Here is a 20,790-nt window from a genome sequence, read left to right on the forward strand (position 1 = left end):
TGCTATAGTACAACAATATCTGTGCAGTGCCTCCACCTGAGAGAGATCACAGCATAGTGGGAGGAGCCCCTAACAGGAACCCCAATACTGATACACACACACAGTATATGATAACTATAACCTTTACTAAATACATAGATATATCTTAACCGCTCTATAATGACTAAAAGATACAACTACCACACACCTCGCACAGCTGTACTCCACCACTGTGTACCCCACACCGTATCCCAATTGTCCCACACCCAACCCCAAATGTGTGAGACCGCGCAGCCCCCAGGTGAGGTGTACTTGTTGGTGCACTTGGTGTATAGTACCTGCTGGGTGCTCCAGCACACGGGCATGCCGACAAGAAGATAACGTGGATCCGCTGATCCTGCGATGAGTCCGCCTCCGTGTGGGGTGATGTCCCGCTGGCTAATCCCCCCCGTGAAGATAGTCTCTGTGTCTTTTGTGGTGATCTGGTCCAGAACACACTTATCAGGACTGTGCAGCGTTGTTGCTGTATTCCCTGAACTTATTAACAGCTAAGGGGCAGTGTCCCCACCTAAGGGCCTGTCCCTGTAGCAACCACAATCTTTAGTAAGGATTCACGGCCTAGCTGGGGCCCAGGAGGTCTCTGGCCTAGTGCAGGGTGTCACAGACCCCTGCACACATAAACCCTCCCTTGTTTGTGTCCCAGCTCCAACTAACTACCGTGGGCTGAGCGCGCAAAATGTATCTAATCCTGGTGCAGGGGAATCCGGCCGTACGATTGGCTCCATGGCGTCATGTGGTCCATGTCCCTATGTATCTTGGGGCTTGTAGTTCCCCACAGAGTCTGCTATGCCTATCCTGCCTCGCGCACCTATACTGCACATGCGCGGCCTCTCACGCATGCGCAACACAATTCAAAATGGTGGCACCCTACTCAGGAGCCGCCAGTAGTCTCTGGCGATGGGCACGCCGAGCGCAACCCCCCTACACAGCAACCACCCATCTCCCGAGCTGCAGCAGAGATAGAGGGTAATGAAAGGGGGAACCCAGGCCATACATACTTTTTACAGGGGCAAAACTTGGTTCACATTCCATCATTTGTTCTTTTGAAAACTACGTTATGATTACCCTGCATTAACATTTTGTTACATAAGCTAATGAAGCAGCCTCTTAGCCGCTTTAGGTGGGGAGCTGCTATGACCTGGGGGAAAGGCCCTCCCTCACGCTCCAAGGCTCCCTGGCGCGAGCGGGGGATGACACTGCCAGGGGACACAATGGGGAGGAGCTTGGGGATTTAAGGCTCAGCCGGGAGGGAGCATCGCCATTCCGCACCCTGACGGAGAGTTTTCAAGTACCGTCTGACCTTTCAACCGTTAAGCGAGCACTCTAGCAGGGACTTGCATTTACTCAATTATTTAATGTTAAATTAAAAAGCCATTGCCTTTTATACCTCCATATCTGGTCTCTGTCGTTATATGTCTACGTTGCTACTGGGTAACTAGAGGAGGGGGAGCTCCCTCGCAGCCTCCCTGGTCAAGCTTTTTGACTCTTTGCCTTTGTTTTCTGGGCAAATACATGTACAGTATTTACAGGTCATAGATGCAGTTATAACATTTCCTAATAGATGTCGGCAAAAAATGCTTAAATAAGGGCATTCACCAAAATTGTGGTGAATTTACAACGAGTACACGGTGAGCCGCAGGAGACTTTACAGAAACAATAGCAGAGGAATGGCACTCACATCATCTTCTTTAGCAAGTTGTTTATTACAAGATCATCTAATAAACCATTTGCTGAAGAAGTCCATGCGAGTGCAATTTCTCTACTGATGTTCCTAATAGATGTCAGCTACAGTTTATCGCTATCTCTTTTATTCCAGTAACATTTTAATTAATTCATACTGATTGAATAAATGTACATTTAGTCTAGTTTCATAATGAGGGCACGTTTAGTGGAAAGGTTTTACATCATCCTGATATCCTGTGGGTAATTATATCCTAATTATATGGTGAGAGAAAGAGTCTATAACTCAGGGCAGCTATTGTTCATTGGACACAATTAACAATTACATGCACATAATAAAAGTTCATGATGAGGTTGACTGTCAGTCAATTTAAAAATCTTTATTGCAATTGAATCATAGTGCAAGAGAAGTGTGCTAAGCTTTAACCAGGTTAAAAGCTGCAGTATTACTGTCAAGAGGTCCATGAAATAAATAATTGTAGGGTGGCAAAAATCTGCTTATAGATCCTGCACCTAAATATATAGTATAGTATATATTTTATCATTTTAAAAAGTAGCTGTCTTATTAATATTTTATTTCTATTTCTCTGTTAGAAGGACAAAATAGAAAATGAATAGGATGAGAGATGGCTGTAATTAATATGATATCACTCACACATGTCAAGAAGTGTTTCGTTTTCTCCTATTTGTTCTATTTATAAAGCAGACATAAAATAACTTTTATTTCTTTTTAACTTGTCCACTACAATAATAATAATAATAATAATAATAATAATAATAATAATAATAATACTAATAATAATACTTAATATGGTTGTATGAGTTATTTTGTCCTATTTATACAGACACCTGCAATATATATTGCAGTATAAAGCATGGCAGACTTACACAATGTGAATATAGTCTCATATAAATTTAACATGTACAGTATCTATCCAAAATGTTTTTCGATCCATTTTTGATGACTGGAACATGTTCCAACAAAAGAATTCAGTGGAATTTGTGTTGTTCACTTTATTTTGACAAACAAATCTTTGCCTGTCACTATGATCTTTGTTAAATATTTAACCTTTTGCTGCTAGCATACTATTAAAAACTTAATTGGTGATACTTTGTCTTCAAGTGAAAATGAATTAGTTATAATATTAAAATGTGCCTACTTTTTAATATAAACTTTAGACTTACTTTAATTTACAGTTAATATTAGCTGGAATATAGTTTGTGATATTTATTTGTTTCAGAAGAAGCAAGAAATCACCACAAATATGTTTTACAGGCCTGAATGGGTGACTGTAAATGAGTTAAACTGGTTTAATTACCATCAAACAAATCCACCAGGACAGAAGTGGTCCAGAGTTTCCATAGATTAAGTGACAACATTGGTGCTGAATATCACAACATATCCCATTATTATATAACACATACAGTTAGGTTCGGAAATAATTGGACACTGATACAAGTTTTGTTATTTCGGCTGTGTACCAAAATAAATTCAAGTTACAGTTAAATAATGAATATGGGCTTAAAGTGCAGTTTATCAGCTTTAATTTGAGGGTATTCACATCCAAATTGGAGGAAGGGTTTTGGAATTACATCTCTTTAATATGTAGCCCCTTCTTTTTCAAGGGACCAAGAGTAATTGGACAATTGATTCAAAAGCTGTTTCATGGACAGGTGTGGGCTATTCCTTCGTTATTTCAGCATCAATTAAGCAGGTTAAAGGTCTGCAGTTGATTCCCGGTGTGGCATTCGCATTTGGAAGCTGTTGATGTGAACCCACAACTTGCGGTCAAAGGAGCTCTCAATGCAAGTGAAACAGGGCATCCTTAGGCTGCAAAAAAAAAGAAAATCCATCAGAGATAGCAGGAACTTTAGGAGTGGCCAAATCAACAGTTTGGTACATTCTGAGAAAAAAAGAATGCACTGGTGAGCTCTGCAACACAAAAAGGCCTGGACGTCCACGGAAGACAACAGTGGTGGATGATTGTAGAATCCTTTCCATGGTAAAGAAAACCCCCTTTACAACATTCAGCCTAGTGAAGAACACTCTCCAGGAGATAGGCTTATCATTATCCAAGTTTACCATAAAGAGAAGACTTCAAGAGAGCAAATACAGAGGGTTCACCACAAGGTGCAAACCATTCATAAACCTCAAGAATAGAAAGGCCAGTTAAGACTTTGCCAAAAAATATCTAAAAAAGCCAGCCCAGTTTTGAACAGCATTCTTTGGACAGATGAAACTAAGATCAACCTGTACCAGAATGATGGGAAGAAAAAAGTATGGAGAAGGCTTGGAACGGCTCATGATCCGAAGCTTACCACATCATCTGTAAAACACAGTGGAGGCAGTGTGATGGCATGGGCATGCATGCTTCCAATGGCACTGGGTCACTAGTGTTTATTGATGATGTGACAGAAGACAGAAGCAGCCGGATGAATTCTGAAGTGTATAGGGATATATTGTCTGCTCAGATTCAGCCAAATTCAGCGAAGTTGATTGGACGGCGCTTCACTTTACAGATGGACAATGACCCAAAACATACTGCGAAAGCAATCCAGGAGTTTTTAAAGGCAAAGAAGTGGAATATTCTGCAATGGCCGAGTCAATCACCTGATCTCAACCCGATCGAGCATGCATTTCATGTGCTGAAGACAAAACTTAAGGCAGAAAGACCTATGAACAAACAACAACTGAAGACAGCTGCAGTAAAGGTCTGGTAAAGCATCACAAGGAGGAAACTCAATGTTTGGTGATGTCCATGCGTTCCAGACTTCAAGCAGTCATTGCCTGCAAAGAATTCTCGACAGAGTATTAAAAATGAAAAATGTATGTATGATTGTCTTAATTTGTCCAATTACATTTGAGCTCCTGAAATAAGGGGACTGTGTATGAAAATGGTTGCAATTCCTAAACGTTTCATACGATATGTTTGTTCATCCCCTTGAATTAAAGCTAAAAGTCTGCACTTCTATTGCATCTCCTTTGTTTCATTTCAAATCCATTGTGGTGGCGTACAGAGCCAAAATTATGAATATTGTGTCAGTGTCCAATTATTTCCGGACCTAACTGTGTATATATGTATATGTATATGTATATGTATATGTATATGTATATGTATATGTATATGTATATGTATATGTATATATATATATATATATATATATATATATATATATAAATATATATATATATATATATATATAAATATATATATATATATATATATATATATATATATATATATATATATATATATATATGTAATATATATATATATATATATATATATATATATATATATATATATATATATATATATATATATATATGTATTATATATATATATATATATATATATATATATATATACCACGACTATTAAGGTTATGGTGGGTAAAAAGTGACTAAAACCCTCCACAGTAAAGCATAAAGCAATTGTAAATATTCCTGTATATTCATTTGCATGTCTTAGACAGGTCTGCAACCCTGTCTTTAACCATTATCACCCAGCAAACAGCACTTCCACTGCAGCAAGGGATTCTGGGAAATGACATGCAAATGAGCACACAGTGCCACTTTTTATCTCATGCTCACATTACATGAGCAACCCTTAGTCAATGCATGCTGCTTTAAACACAGCTTTTAAGCAAGGACTTGGGAGATGCAAAGTCAGTTAACCCACTCACAGACATGTTTCAACCTTGATGGGTATCATCAGTGTGAGGTTGGCTTGCTGACATTTGCTCAAATGAGATAAGAGTAGGTAATCACCACGACTATTAAGGTTATGGTGGGTAAAAAAAGTGACTAAAACCCTCCACAGTAAAGCATAAAGCAACTGTAAATATTCCTGTATATTCATTTGCATGTCTTAGACAGGTCTGCACCATAACCTTAATAGTCGTGGTGATTACCTACTCTTATCTCATTTGAGCAAATGTCAGCAAGCCAACCTCACACTGATGATACCCATCAAGGTTGAAATATGTCTGTGAGTGGGTTAACTGACTTTGCATCTCCCAAGTCCTTGCTTAAAAGCTGTGTTTAAAGCAGCATGCATTGACTAAGGGTTGCTCATGTAATGTGAGCATGAGATAAAAAGTGGCACTGTGTGCTCATTTGCATGTCATTTCCCAGAATCCCTTGCTGCAGTGGAAGTGCTGTTTGCTGGGTGATAATGGTAAAAGACAGGGTTGCAGACCTGTCTAAGACATGCAAATGAATATACAGGAATATTTACAGTTGCTTTATGCTTTACTGTGGAGGGTTTTAGTCACTTTTTTTACCCACCATAACCTTAATAGTATAACAAGAATATTTACAGTTGCTTCATATATATATATATATATATATATATATATATATATATATATATATATATATAAAAAAGCATTTGTAAGCCTGCATGCCACATCGAGGCAACCCGTTTAATGCAGGTACCTATACTATATATATGTAATAGTTGTCCCATGGACTGCTGAAAAAAGTGTAAAAGCCCTGAAGGGGTTAAATAAAGTATATATATATATATATATATATATATATATATATATATATATATATATATATATAATATAGTAATGATAAATATAAATATCAGATAGTTACATTGTTCATATACAGTATATGTATTTGTTAAAGCATTCATCAGTTGTTAATGCTGAAGTTCTTGCAATATGTCTGTTTCTTTTAATATCAATGTGTTTCACTATTGAGTCAAACCATTTTCGTAATGATAATTGACTTTCTACCAAGGAACTTGTAAACGCCAGTAAAAAAGAAAAGAAATAAACATTTACAGTAAGTATTTATTCCTCAAGAATCAAGGGATCATGTGTTTATGATTGGGTCACTTATGCATCTGGAGACTTGACTACCGTTAGTAAACAAAGACAAATAAAGTAAAAACATTGAAGGAACTATTACTGTAAATGAAATGTTATAGTGATCTTGAAGTAAAATTGATGGAATAAAAAAAAAATACAAACCTTTATGAAATGATCTACAGTATGTGTCAAAGCTACACGTCTATGTTAATGTGCAAGAATGTATTTTATATTTATTTTCCACTCTTGTCTGCATTATGTGCGATATGTGTTACTCATGTTTCTTATATTTGAAGCAGCTCACTATTCATAAAGGTTTATTCCACCTAAGGCCTGGCAAATGTTTTGACACCAACAGAAAAACAAATAAATAAAAGGCAGGGGTGCTAGAATTTGATACATCTCATTATAATGTGTGCTTTATGTAAGTCCACTCAATCTCTATGGGGTTTATTCATCATAGTTTCCAAGCTACAAAACCAAAGCAAAACTGGAGCAAGGACATTCCTTTAGTAAATGTCGATTTGCTTTCCATATCAGTTCTGTCCCACTTTTGCAGCTTAGATGCTGATAAATAGTCCCATTTACAGTATAAATGCAAACGAGTTCAAACTCTAGGGCAAAAGAAAATACATTGTACAGCTTTCAACTGGATTTGTTTTCTCTGGTACATCTGGTACAGTTTTAACACTAGGATTAGAACCTTTGACTTGATACACCCCTATGTATCAAGGTAAAAAATGAGAAATTCTGGGGCAAATGATGGGGGGGAATTGAGATACAATTCAAACAACAGTACTACTATCCCATATTACATCACTGACTGTTTAGCTAATTTATATCACTATTCGATAAGTCTTCTTTCAATGCAATATCTGTAAATACATTGAATTGTTTGTTTTTTAAAAGCAGAAACGTTTGTGTTAGCAGTGACTACAATGTATGTGGCAGGGACTCATCACTAAATACTGTACAATTGTATTGAATTATATCTTTTACTTAAAGCACATATTTGATGTTAAATTTCTTCATCTTATATTTTTTTGAAGGAAAGGCAGTCAACTGTAAAAAGGGAGAAGAATTGTTCTGAGCAAGTGAACAAATCAGGAGAAAGGATAAAAATGCAAAGAGCAAACTCTGTAACTATAGACGGACAAGGTCTTCAGGTTTGGAACAACCATTTTCATAAATTGCCTATTATGTTTTGCTTAAAAAGAGTGTGAGGTTGATCTCGCAGTGCAACAAAATATTGTTCTGAAACAACTGCACCCTTTTCAGCTTACGTGTTCAGCAAATGTGAGACAATGTATTACTTTTAATCCGGGGAAGTTCTTTTCTAGGCTAGTTAATTATTGGATTAAAAGAGAATTTCAAATTGTCAATAAATACATATTCCTGGCCAATACAAATTGATGTTCTTGTATTGAAATACAGTATTTTCGTTCACCCAAATGAGTTCTTATCCATTTACTAAATGTATATCCATTATATTTTTGGAACCAGTTTCATACCAGTTATATACCAAATTGTCCTTTTATTAGGTGAAAGGAGCCTTGCCCGCGTAAAATTGCTTAAAGAATCATGTCACGTATCTTTGTTCCTGTTTTTGTAGATGTGATTATTGTGTTATTAATACTTCATTGCCTATTTGGTAATGAAAGTGGTACTCTTTATCAGGAGTGCCCAACTCCCTTCCTCAAACCCCTGCAATAGGCCAGATTTTCAGGATATCCCAACTTCAGCACAGGTGGCTCAACCAGAGTCTCAGTCAAAGACTAAGTGGCCTATTAATTAAACTTCGATATTACCAAACGTGTTTGCATGTTCCTAGCGAAAGCTATGAAATTTGTGAAAAAACGGTATTCAATAAGAAAAATTGCTAATTTTTTAGCGTTTGGTAAATGAACTGCTAAACGCATGAGTTTGTGTTTGCTTAACGAGGGAAATTAACTTAACCTTCCATTTCACTCCAGCAGTCTGGAAGAGCTGCACAGAGAGAAGCTGCCTCTCTTGCACAGCTCCTACAGGTGATCTAGCAGTTTTAATTGTAATAACATAGTATTGAACAGAGTGTCTCCACAGCTGAACTGCATTAATTTCAGCATCGGGGACCCCGTGCTTCCTGAGTTACAGGCCCAGTTATGGGGTGCCGGTATCTCCTGTGCATTTAAATCACCAGGTCATATGACGCAGAAGATGTACACTTGCAGGAGATACTGGCCACCCCATACCAGGCAACCTCAGGAAGCTGGGGGTCTCCGGACATGAAATTAATGTGGTTCAGCTCTGGAGAAGCCCTTCTTCAATACTATGTTATTAAAATTAGAACACACTTTCATTACCTTAGTGGTTAACCGCTAAATTATTGAAAGGGATAAAAAGCTTTACCCAGTTGTTGTTGTTAAAGCGGGTGGGTGAAGCTTGTAGTTGCCCCAGGGTGGGTGTTTAGGTCTCCCAGGAGGGTTGCGGTAGGATTCACCCCTTTCATTACCTTAACGGTTACTATGGCTAAGGTAATGAAGGAGTTAACAACTCCCGCAAGGCCTAAACACCAACCCCTGGGAAACTACCCCCATTACCCACCCTCTCTACCACCAACACCACACAGGAATGGGCAAAAGTGCTATTAGAAAAAGATGGTTAATAGTGAATTTGCCCATTCAAATAATCATTATTGTGCAATACAATAAAATATATTATTATAACAAATACATTACTATAAAACAATAGCCATTTCCTCCATTTATTCTCACTGTGGTCATTTATTAACGGGTCACAGATAGTCACATTGCCAAGCAATAAGCAATGGCCACCCAACAACCCCTTGCACCTCCCCCTCCCCAACACACACTGTAATGTCCAAAATACCTATTATCCATATCTGGATAATAGCGCATTTTCCGCCCGTTAAAAATAAAATATTAGCCAGCATAAAGTAAATAAACGGTGTACTTACCCCTGCCAGGATGAAATCAATCCTCATTTTCATCCTCCTTGTCCTCCATGGTCAGCAACATTAAAATTAAAAAAAAAAAACGAACTACTGGCCACTAACCCCTTAATCACCTTAGCGGTTGTACCACTTACCACTATAGTAATTAAGGGGTTAAGCCACCCCCCCTGCTACCCACTGTAACGCCTGTATGCCCACAGACCTGGCCAGTCCCCATTACTGAGGTGGGTAAGGGTATGACACGCACCCACAGCAGTGAGGGCGTGCCTGGAGTGTGGTAATGCATTGCCGGGCCTGTTAAGAAAGGTTTAACGTATACTTGCAGAGTCCGGGGTGCCAGAGATCGGAGACTAATGTCCGTGTGCCAGAGTTCAAGGATAGGAGAGAGCAGCGTAGTGATGTCCGTAAGCCAGTGTTCAAGGGTTGGAGGAAGCAGAGTAGCCAAATGCAAAGCAGTACACAAGTTCAAGCCAGGGAAATCCAAACAGGGGCAGGGACAGGAACCAGTGCTGAAACAAACAAGGGAGCTAGGCATAGACACTGTACACACAGGAGCTACAGGAAAGCTGTGCAGAGCAATGAGTAAGAGGACAGAGTGGGTTTATAAAGGAAGGAGAACCAATAAGGGAGAGAGGAGGAGCAGAAGGTTGAGTGAGAGTTTGCAGGGATAGGTCAGAGAGAGCAGGGGAGGGACAGGGGAATAATTAAGAGATATGGTTTGTAAGCCACGGGGGGCGGAGCTAGAGTTTAGTGATGGCAGATAACTGGAGCATGTGCGCGCGCCCTCTGTAAGGGTACTATGCGGGTGCACCGCGCGTGTCATAGAGCGTGAGGGACGCAGCACCGCAGGGGCGCTCAACAATGAGGGAGAGAGGAATGGAGAAGCGGAGGAGCAAGGTAATGTGGAGGCTGGGGGGACAGAGACATGCCGGGGGCCGCGGGTGCCGTAGAGGGGAGCAAGTGATTGTGAATGCGTGCGCACATTTTGGAGAACGCGCACGTGACCTGAACGCGTGTCAGGGTATGCCAATCGCGCCGCAGAGGAACGGCCGTGAGGAAAGGAAGGGGAAGAGTGAGTACGCAGGGAAGAGGGAGGGCTAGAGGCAGTGGAAACAGAGGTGACGGGGACACGCTGGGAAGCGTGAGTCCCCCGATCTGTCACACCCACCCAGAAGGCCTATCCACCCTTCCTGGTGCAACTACCTTCATCCCCCACCTCCCTACCCCCATCACAACACATACAAATGAGCAAAAGCACTACTAGCAAAATATGGCTAATAGCACGTTTGCCCATTTGTTTTCAAAATAAAATAAATGCGCAATAAAATCACATTGACATTACAGTACCATACATGACACAGTAGCCAAATAAACCCATTGATTGTCACTGTGGGAAACCAGGACCACAATATGGTCATGGATTACCACAATGGCAATGAATGGGCAACCTAAAAAAATCAACAAAATAAAATACATTACAATTAAATTTAAAAAAAAAAAAAAAAACATCTGCCAAAAAATGCATTGATTGTCACTGTGGTTATCTATACCACAGATGTGCATAGATAAACACATTGACAGTCAATGGGCATCCTAAAAAAAAAAAACACAAAATATAAAATGCAATCGATGTGTTTCTTACCTTTGCTGAGATGATTCATCTTCCTCATCCAACAGCAGCACCAACTCTTGCCTCACGACGCATCAGCAGCGTCAGCATCTTGTGAAGAAGTCCATGATTCTCAGTTGCTTGCATATGAGGTGCTAATGTAATGAAGGAGTTAACTCCTACTGCAACCCTCCCGGGAGACCTAAACACCCACCCTGGGGCAACTGCAAGCTTCACCCATCCCCCCGACCACCAACAAAGCAGTTCCTGCTATTTAACCCCTTAATTACCTGAGCGGTTAGCCACTATGGTAATGAAGCTGGGCTGTAATTTTTTTTATTACCTAGGTTTGAAATAAATGTGGGTCCGCACCGGAGACCCTCGGATTCAATCCTATGCGGTAAAATTAAAAGAAGCTCCATCTGATACCATTCGCGATTCCGATTTTGCCACCCTTTAGGTAGCGAGAAAAACCATGCGAGTGTTTAACCCATGATTTGCATCTCAAAGCTTTGTGAATAGCAGTTGCTGGCAAAACATGCAAGTTTGGGCATTTTTTCAGCTACCGCACAACTTGTAATAAGAAGAGTGCTAACGCTTGTTAAAAATACATTTTCAAGCAATTTTACCATGTTATAGAATTTCCCATAGCCTCGTATTGAGTCACCTGTGCTACAGCAGTGACTAATTGAGCCAATTGTGCTGAAGCAGGGACTGATTGCACAATCTGTGCTGAAACAGGGATATCTTGAAAACCTGATGTGTTGGGGGGCTTGAGGACTGGAGATGAGCAGCCCTGCTCTATATAATCGTGTAGTTCGGTGATTACGTATGTTACATTCAGTGTTCACATAAGGAGTTGGTTAGGCTGTGTTTGGAGGAGTAACAATATTGGTTTATTGTACTAATGTCTCTTTGTCTGTCTATTGATCTGTCTAATAAAGGGAGAGAGAAAGGGAGAGAAACCACTATTTTATATGTTGTGAGGTGCTCTTTTCATGCACAGCAAGATTTGAGGAACTCTATTCAAAGGAATAAGAGAGGGCGGAAGCAAGTATATTTAATAGAGTCCAGAAAGAGTAGAGATGAAAAAATGAATCACTAAAAAAGGAAAAAACTTAAAATGCCCCAAATTGGGGAGGTATTAAAAGTGATAAGATGGTAATATTGAGATAGAGAGATATGGAGAGAAAAGGTACAAACAAAGAGGGAAATACAACCAAAAAAATGTTAAATGCGAGACAATGATTGGAGTCACTGAAAGGAGTAGGGGGTTCACTAAATAGCTGCAGAGGAGTATTCTGCAGTCAGTTAAATGCATTTGCATATTAATATGACAAAGTTCTGTGGGGAAGATCATGTGACTGGGCAGTCACTGGATACAATTGAGCTCTGCACTGCTAGAGAGAGGGCACGGCTCAAAAGGGGCGTGCCAGAGCCTGTTTCAGAAGAGGAAGGGGATGTCACTTTGTAAATGGTTTCTATAGAAACAAAAAAGGCTTGTTACAGTATAATACATTAAAAATGTAATTCAGAATTGTTTAAAAAAAGAAAATGCTACAAGTATTCTCTCATAGTACACTGTAGGATATTGCTTGATCTGCAGCTTTAAGCACTGATGAAACATATGTAAGTGAATACAAAAAAAGCTGAATTTTAACATATTGGATATTATATAAAATAATATAGGCATTATTATAAACCTCATTGCTCTGTCTGCAGTTTTAAGGCTCTTATTATTAGGTGATAAAATGTAATAGCTTGGCAATGTTTCTATGGTCATTATTTGGCAATGACTTGCTAACTACACTGCGTACAGTGATTTATTGCAATTAATGCCACTTCTGTTCTTTAACATTTTTATAATAGGATAATAACCTGATATTTCTGGTGCTAACCGAATGGTTCAGTGTAAGCTAATCAAATCTATGTTGACCATGGCAATATATTTTTAACCTGGAACACCAACCAGATTTTTGATTTTAAGTGTCAAAGTCTAAGCCATTTCAAATAAAATAACAGTGATCAAATAAATACGTAATGGAAATGTAAAGGAAATATTGGGAACTGATCAATAAACTATATGGACTATATACTGTAGGCATATAATAAATAGACTTTCAGGACCAAATTTGAAATATATAATTAACCCATTTGGTGTTGGATTTCCACAATTTTTATGGCACCCCCCCCCCCACATGACTCATTTGTGATATCTGGGGTGAGCCCCCAATGATGTGAATAGATGTGGAGGGGGCTCCACTTCTGTTCAGATCCCGTTCATTGCTCTGGTGGAGCAGTAAACATGATCTACCCCTATAAAACAAGCCTCAATGCTATGATGCACCCTGTACATTATAAGGGCCCCTGGCATGACAGCTCTCGTGTTGGGGTACGTCATAAGGGAACCCTAAGGATTAATTGCCATACGTATTACAAGTAAAACAAAAACAATATAGTACATGGGTAAAAATCTATAATTCTTTAAATGATAGATTAACATTGCAAAAAAAACGAATCCATTTAAAAAAGGGCATGCTATCAGCTTCCGTAGATGTTCCTAGTGATACAGGAACAAGAAGAGCACATAGAGGGATGTTCTGATTAGTACAATGTCCATTTGTGATATTTAAGTGAGTAAGTTGCATCGTTAAATGCGAATCATCCACCATTCATAAACTTCAGGTCAAAGCATGAAAACACAGTTCTAGGAAAATCCACAACTCATAATTTCAATTTTTCACAGATGTTTGCACCCTGAAGCTCATGCTAATTATCAAATAACTATTTCATCGAACTGAAACTCGTTAAAACTTAGGATACATGTGACAGTACTTTTACAACTCTAAAACATTTGCATTTCTGAGTAAACTGTTCAAACTACAGTAAACACTAGAACATTATACTTCCTATAATTGTGAAGATAATAGATAATCAATGGGGTATTAAATACTATAAAGGTGTGTATTCAGTTAAACAAAATTTGGCTGGCAATTTTGATTCACAGACAAAGAATTTGATACTGTACTTATTATAATCTGTGCATTAAGTAACCCCTCCATAACTACTCTCATTGACTACTTAAATCACAAGATGATGCACAAGGAGCACCTGAATACATTGACACCAAGACACGCAAAACAAAAGGGCATTTCTTGCTATGAGAACTTTATCTTCTATATACCTTTTTGTTTGTTTTTCTCTGTTTTACTACAAATATGCATTCAGGAGACTGATACATAAATCCTGATTGACTCAATGGGATCAATGTATCAAAGTATCAAGGCTGTAAAATTAGAGCAAAAATAGAACAAGGACTTGATTTATGAAATTAAGGAAAAGTAATGGTATTTTTCCTTCGTTAATTCTGGTGCTACTGTAGTTTCTATTGCAGCCAGATTATTTTGTAAATAGAACCCAATACTGTATTGTATATCAAGATCTATTGGCTTCAAAACTAATACTAAAAACTGCACCAGATTTATCTGATTTCTGTGGGATTCATTTTCTTTAATGATTCACGTTCTGTTCTTTTTACCAATATTGTCCCAGTAGACTTAATAATTATTATAAATAATCCCCTGCTAACCATCTCTGTCAAAGAGAGCAGACTCTCTTTTGCCCCTTTTTTTCCCTCTTACCTCTTTTCTCTCTCTCTATCTATCAACTTCTCAGAATAAGTTCCATAGTTTTATATTATTGATCCTGAGACATTCATCAAATAGTTCAACAAAATGTAAAACATAAAAAGAAAATTGACACAATGTAAGTTTTGGGAATATACAATTGGAGAAAAATGTCAGAGAAAATAAATGTTCATATATGCTTGATTTTTACATTTGCACCCATCACTATATAATATCAATTTAATGGTAGATGCAGTAAAACATATAAGTTAACTTAAATTTTGGTATGAAATACAGTGTAAACTTATTTGTACTGACTACATACAAATAAATATTTTCAAATAAACTTCATTAAAAAAAATTTGCAACAATTTTTTTTTTACATTTCCTTGTTTGTGAATTTGGGAATATTTTCCACATTCCTAGTGCTGACTGAGAGATCCTTAGACAGATGATAAATCAAGGAACCTCTCGAATCCATAGTGAGAGAGCCCACAGCTTCTGTTTATCAAACTTTCACAATAGTAATAATATTAATAATCATCATAATTTGTATACTTTTGATGTACCGTAGTGAGAAAGGAAAATGAGATGGACTATGGGATTCAGGGGCATATAAAATAGGGAATTGCCTTACTTATGAGCTTGAGTGGAATTGATTCAATTTTACCACAAAATAATTTCCATAAATAAATAAATTAATCAGTTTCTTTAAAGTGGGAAAATATTTTGCGAGGTTTCATTTTATATATGTAAAACAGTGATGTTTTAAATATCTTAGTCTACGATAATCTGAATTGCTTTTTTCTGTTACTATTAATCATACTTAATCACATTAATCTTATTTCATTCTAGCTAACCAGAATAATGATCTTGATTATTATTTCTAATTAGAGGAAGTAATAGATCATGTATAACCTTAGGATGAGTCTCATTAATTAACCTGAGTCCATAGGGACGTCAGCTACAAGTAGATAAGCACTTTATCCTTGTCATATTCAGCTTAGTTTATACTTAGCTCATATAGAAAGCGTAAAGTTTATTGAAATTGAAATAAATAACTAAAATTGATTAAAATGTGAAAAACTTGAAGACATCAATACTTTCATATTCATTTACTAAACTGCAATTAACTTGAAAAATAATATAAATCATTTGTAATTGGTTTCAAAATATTTTTAAGCAGAGAAAAAATATTATTGTATTTATTATTAGTTACATTTATGACAATGATGATATTAGGAAGCACTTGTTATTCCAGAAATGTGAAAAACAGGTACAAAGTACACATGTGAAAGTTTAGTTTAAATGCAAAACAGGATTTTTTCCATTTTACGCATAAAAATTACTTAAAAATCAAATGTGTAGTTATATGGGAAAAAATGTGGTCCCACATTTGTTTCATCCAAAATGCTTTCATAGTCTTTTATTTGTTCTTGAAATGTACTCTACTTGTTCAATTAAATAATTGTGATTGTTATTTTAACATGTAAGTCGTAAGATGGCTTCCACACTGGAAGGTGTTTTATGGCATATAACACTTAGTAAATATGCGCTAAAGTGTCATCATATTTTTGGGATGAAAAGTCTTCCAATTTAACGTTTGGACCAGTTATTTCTAGGGCACAACTCTTATGGAGGTATTAGCTGAGGAGATGCATGTTTTTGCTGCCTCATCAGTGTGAGCAGAAGTATGTTACAGGTCTTGCGGTAACACAGATTTAGCGGCTTCATGGTAGCTACTGCTGCTGCACATGTAGAACAATGTTAGGGTGTGGTTAATGATTTATAGGAAGGATTCGTACAGCCATTGCAGGTATGGGAAAAGTGGTAATGAGGGAAGCTTTTGCCTTTTGCTGGTGATATTGATTATGTGAACAAACAAGGAGAAGAGGAGACACTACCATGGCAGTAGTAGTAGCAGCAGCAGCTCAAAGGACAACCAACGTAAGAGTATACCTTGCAAACAACTTATTGTGTCTAGTCATATGTATATTGCTGCTATAAGGCTCAATGTAGAATCCTGTAAAGGCCCTATATATATGACTACGAGGCAGAAAGAGAAAGAAAGAGGTAATCTGAGGACATCGCACTCCCCTCCCCCAAATTGATAGTAACCACTGGAATACCTGTTTATGACACCACGGCAGCACCCTTTTCCCTCTTCCTCTGTTTCTTCCGACAGGAGGGAAGCTCAAATCCTAGGAGAAGTGACTGGTTTCATGTTATTCTATAATAAATAAACATTTTTTATAAGCCCTGTTTTATGTGTGCAAATCTTTCCCTTGGTTGCTCTTCCCATTATAAATACAGTACAGCACGCATTTGTATAGGCAGTATATAGTCCTACACATTCAGCAAGACAAAGAAGAAAGAAAGATTTGCATTTTTTGGAGAAGGGTCTTTGTTTTATGTATTGTTGTTTGTCGTGAGGTGTTTTGATGGTTTTCATTACTCATCTTTCTACGATCTTAAAAAATGGAGCTCACACATTTCAGATGCTCATACGTATATTTTGTGTATTAGTGTAATGAAAAGTAAACATCACCAAATAAAATAAATTACTGTGCATTGAATGCTTTATGTTAGTGTAGCACTTCTTCCCCTCCCTCCCCCCTCCCCCCCCCGGGAAATTTACCCTGACTACAGTCCTGTATGGTGCTGGGTACCTGTTTAGCTCAGGAGACGCTGAGTGTTCCGCAATATACTGGGGAAACAGAGCAGACTCATGGTGATCCTGGATGTTCTTTCTTGGTGCAAGCGCCTCCAGCCATAATGGGCTGCAATAGATATGAAGGCAATCCCCACCATGACAGTCTTTTATCCCCATACACCTGGCCAATAGATTGCGACTCAGCCAGATGTATAAAAAAGGGATGGTCTGTATTCTGCAGACCCTGCATGATGTTATTACAGCGATTGCAATCAGTTGTCAGGATAGCTTCCAGGCTCCTGGTTGGTACATGCCTGCTGGTAATGATGAGTCCTCACTAGAGTAGTGATTGTACCCATCCCATGAGGGACTAAGCACATGTCTTCCTCCCAGCCGGGAGGAGACTTGGCTTACATCCACATCCCTCAAAGAGGAAGAGGAAACTGCCTGAACCCCACCCTGTGAGGGCTAGGTTCATCTCTATAATTTAGGACACCTTGGTGCAAAGGGGGAGGGCACAGGATCTGCATCCTTATTATTGGACACATGCAGACTCCCATGTCACTTCCACTTCTGCCACTCACATAGGCTGCAGGTGGAGGGGAAACCCCACAGGATAGCCTGTCACTGTCTGGATCTTACTAGAACTTACATGACTGGTAAGGCAGAAAATTAGCTGGGCCAGCCATGGCTACATTAGTTTGAGCTTGATTAAAAACCATGGATAAAACAGCACACGCTGGGGGAGTTGTGAGAGAAAAATCCCAATAATTAGATATTTGATAAAATTAAACAGATGAAAGGATTTTCTTTAAACTACACAGATAAAAAATCTTACAATTAGTTAATGAAGTACAGTAAGACAACACAGAAAAAAATCTTTGAATATGATAAACAACATGTAAAACACATAGCGAGTGATTGTTATTGAACTACAGAAAAACATTTAGAAAACAGTAGTTTATACTCATGTGTGGTTTCTGTGCAGGTCCTAATATTTATTTGCTGTAAATTAGTTATTTCCACATATGTTGTGAAAAGCCAAAAATGACAATATGATTAAAGGTCCATATTTAAGTGGTTGGGCTGTAGGATGTGTTATGGCATGGCATACAAAACATGGATTCAAATCCTTTAAAAATTCTGGTCCTGCACAAATGCTGCAGAAGCTTTGCTTATTTGGTATGTACTTGCCCTAACTACCCTATACATACTTATTTTTCTGGAAATATAAAAGTCTCTTTTTGTGTCCATTAGTAATTTTAGGCCATTATTTCAGATTTAGATTATGAAAGTAGCTCAATTAGAATTGTTTATATAGAGAAATATTGACAGATTTTATTTTTAGCACTTTTGAACACATAGTTTTTGCTTTTACATGACTGCCTGTTGCTCTTTACACAATTGCATCATACTCTGCAGAGTCAGCTGTGTAAGGCTTATCATAGTAGTCATCATGACCACAGGTTGGTTGAAGACAAGCCTTGAATATTCCGTTGGTTATGGGATTTTTATTGAAATGTATCTGTGTGTTATGATGTCCTGACAAGAGATGCAGAAAATATTAACACAAGTTTGCAAAGTTGGCAAATTCATTCAGGACATTTGGTGCTCACAAATAGTTAGAGATGGGTGAACAAGTCCAGATCTGTTTCCTGAAATTCCACAGATTGGGTACTGAAAAAAGCTGTGCAGATTCACTCAAATCCGCCATTGAAAGCAATCTATGGCGGGGAGGGGCTGGGGGACGGGGAGGGGAGAGAGGAAGGGGAAGGGAGAAAGGGGGAGATAGAGAGGGGGAGAATGAGAGTGTTCTAGTCATGTTGGGTCTGACACCATTTCAGTCATTATGTTGGTTTCAGATTGTTCTTTGTCTTTGAAAAATAAAAAAACTACCATAAATGGCAGATTGGCCTTTTTGAGACTAATCCGTGGAAATATGTGGACCGAAGGAACTGTCCAATTTGAGGAGGATCCAAATCCACAAAACAATTTCTCCCATCACTACAAATAAGTCATAAAGACATGAAACCACCAAAAACTACTAGACAAGAAATTATTTACAAAGCACAAGGATTCCAGCATTTGCAAACATTTTTCAAGAAATGATGGCAAATATTGACACATTTCAAGAAAAATATTCATATTGAAGACAAACAAAGTGAGCAATTTTAAATCTTCAAAAAACAAATAGCCTTTTTCCCTTTTCTCAATTTGCTTTAGAAATGTCTGGGAACTTTTGCAAAGCGTGCAGAACAGGTTCAGATATCTCTAGTCTTTACTGCAAAGAACAATTTGAGTCTACCAAATGGTATTGTATATAACTGCTGCATTACGCTTTTCAATTTTCTGTTTCTTTTCAGATTACACCAATTTCGGGAACTCATCCACTTTTAATATTTGTAAATCCGAAGAGTGGGGGAAAACAAGGGGAAAGGTATGTGCTTGAATAGCAAACTCATTGACTGATCCCTTTACTAATATATACTTGTGTACTTCATTATGTGTAATTTTTGTAACATGTATGTGCATACTTGAATATGACATACAGTAAAGTGTTTAGTGTCAGGCATTTTAATCATATTTTGTGTATTATCGCTTAAATAGGCCCCAATTTATTTTTATTAGATGTCACCAACAGCAAGAGCAGTATCGCCAACTTTATCCCACATCATTGTGTGATTTTAATCCAGTCCTTTCTTCTAACTATGTAAGCTTTACAAGAGTCCTGCATTTCTATTAAGAAAATGAAGGCTTGAAATTGACCTTACATCTCAACATGGTATCAGTTAAGATGGCAGGACTGAAGAAATCAAATATTTTTAACTAATCTTCTTCACTGTAAAATAACTTGACATAGAATGTTTAAGAACTGGTATGCAGCTGTCTATTTACTAGTTGCATATAAAAATAATTCCCTCTTTAAGTTCAAATGCACATTAGCCATATATTAGTAGAAACACCATAACCTCTTGATTCTTCACCATAAGAATCTTGTAATTATGAGTTATATCTTTAAAATCTATTACAGTATATGTGTGGTTATCTCTTCATAAACTACAGTAAAAACACTGAGGAAATATGTGTGATAGTTACAGGGATATTCTCCCGACTCCCTCTAAAGGGTCATAATGTCATTCTATAATCAAGATATACTTTATAGTAAGTGAGAGAACCTTTCCACCCTCAATTGCAGGTTCAAGAGCCTAGTAACTTCTTCAACGCTACTGAACTAGTCTTATGAATACATTTCTATTTGTAAAACATAATAGACACAGATCTGGTATAATATATTACTGGGAGAAATAAAGTTTCCAGGAGTGTTTATTGTTGAGGAAGTTCAATGCAACTGGATTTACTGCAGCAACTTATTCAAATTTAATGTTTTGCATTTACAGTACTG

At 37.7% G+C, this 20,790-nt stretch overlaps 1 protein-coding gene across 2 annotated transcripts in view; it reads left to right on the forward strand.

Annotated features, from left to right (window-relative positions):
• Window positions 1-20,790, forward strand: part of DGKB (diacylglycerol kinase beta) — an 895,737-nt gene that overhangs the window by 265,773 nt on the left and 609,174 nt on the right. For both annotated transcript variants that reach the window (XM_075587224.1, XM_075587223.1), the window contains 2 exons: window positions 7,596-7,712; window positions 19,751-19,824. In XM_075587224.1, coding sequence (XP_075443339.1) covers window positions 7,596-7,712; window positions 19,751-19,824 — 191 coding nt within the window. The remainder of the gene's footprint in view (window positions 1-7,595; window positions 7,713-19,750; window positions 19,825-20,790) is intronic.

The sequence above is a fragment of the Ascaphus truei genome, chromosome 2 (assembly GCF_040206685.1).
Source record: "Ascaphus truei isolate aAscTru1 chromosome 2, aAscTru1.hap1, whole genome shotgun sequence".
NCBI classification, from domain to species: Eukaryota; Metazoa; Chordata; class Amphibia; order Anura; family Ascaphidae; genus Ascaphus; species Ascaphus truei.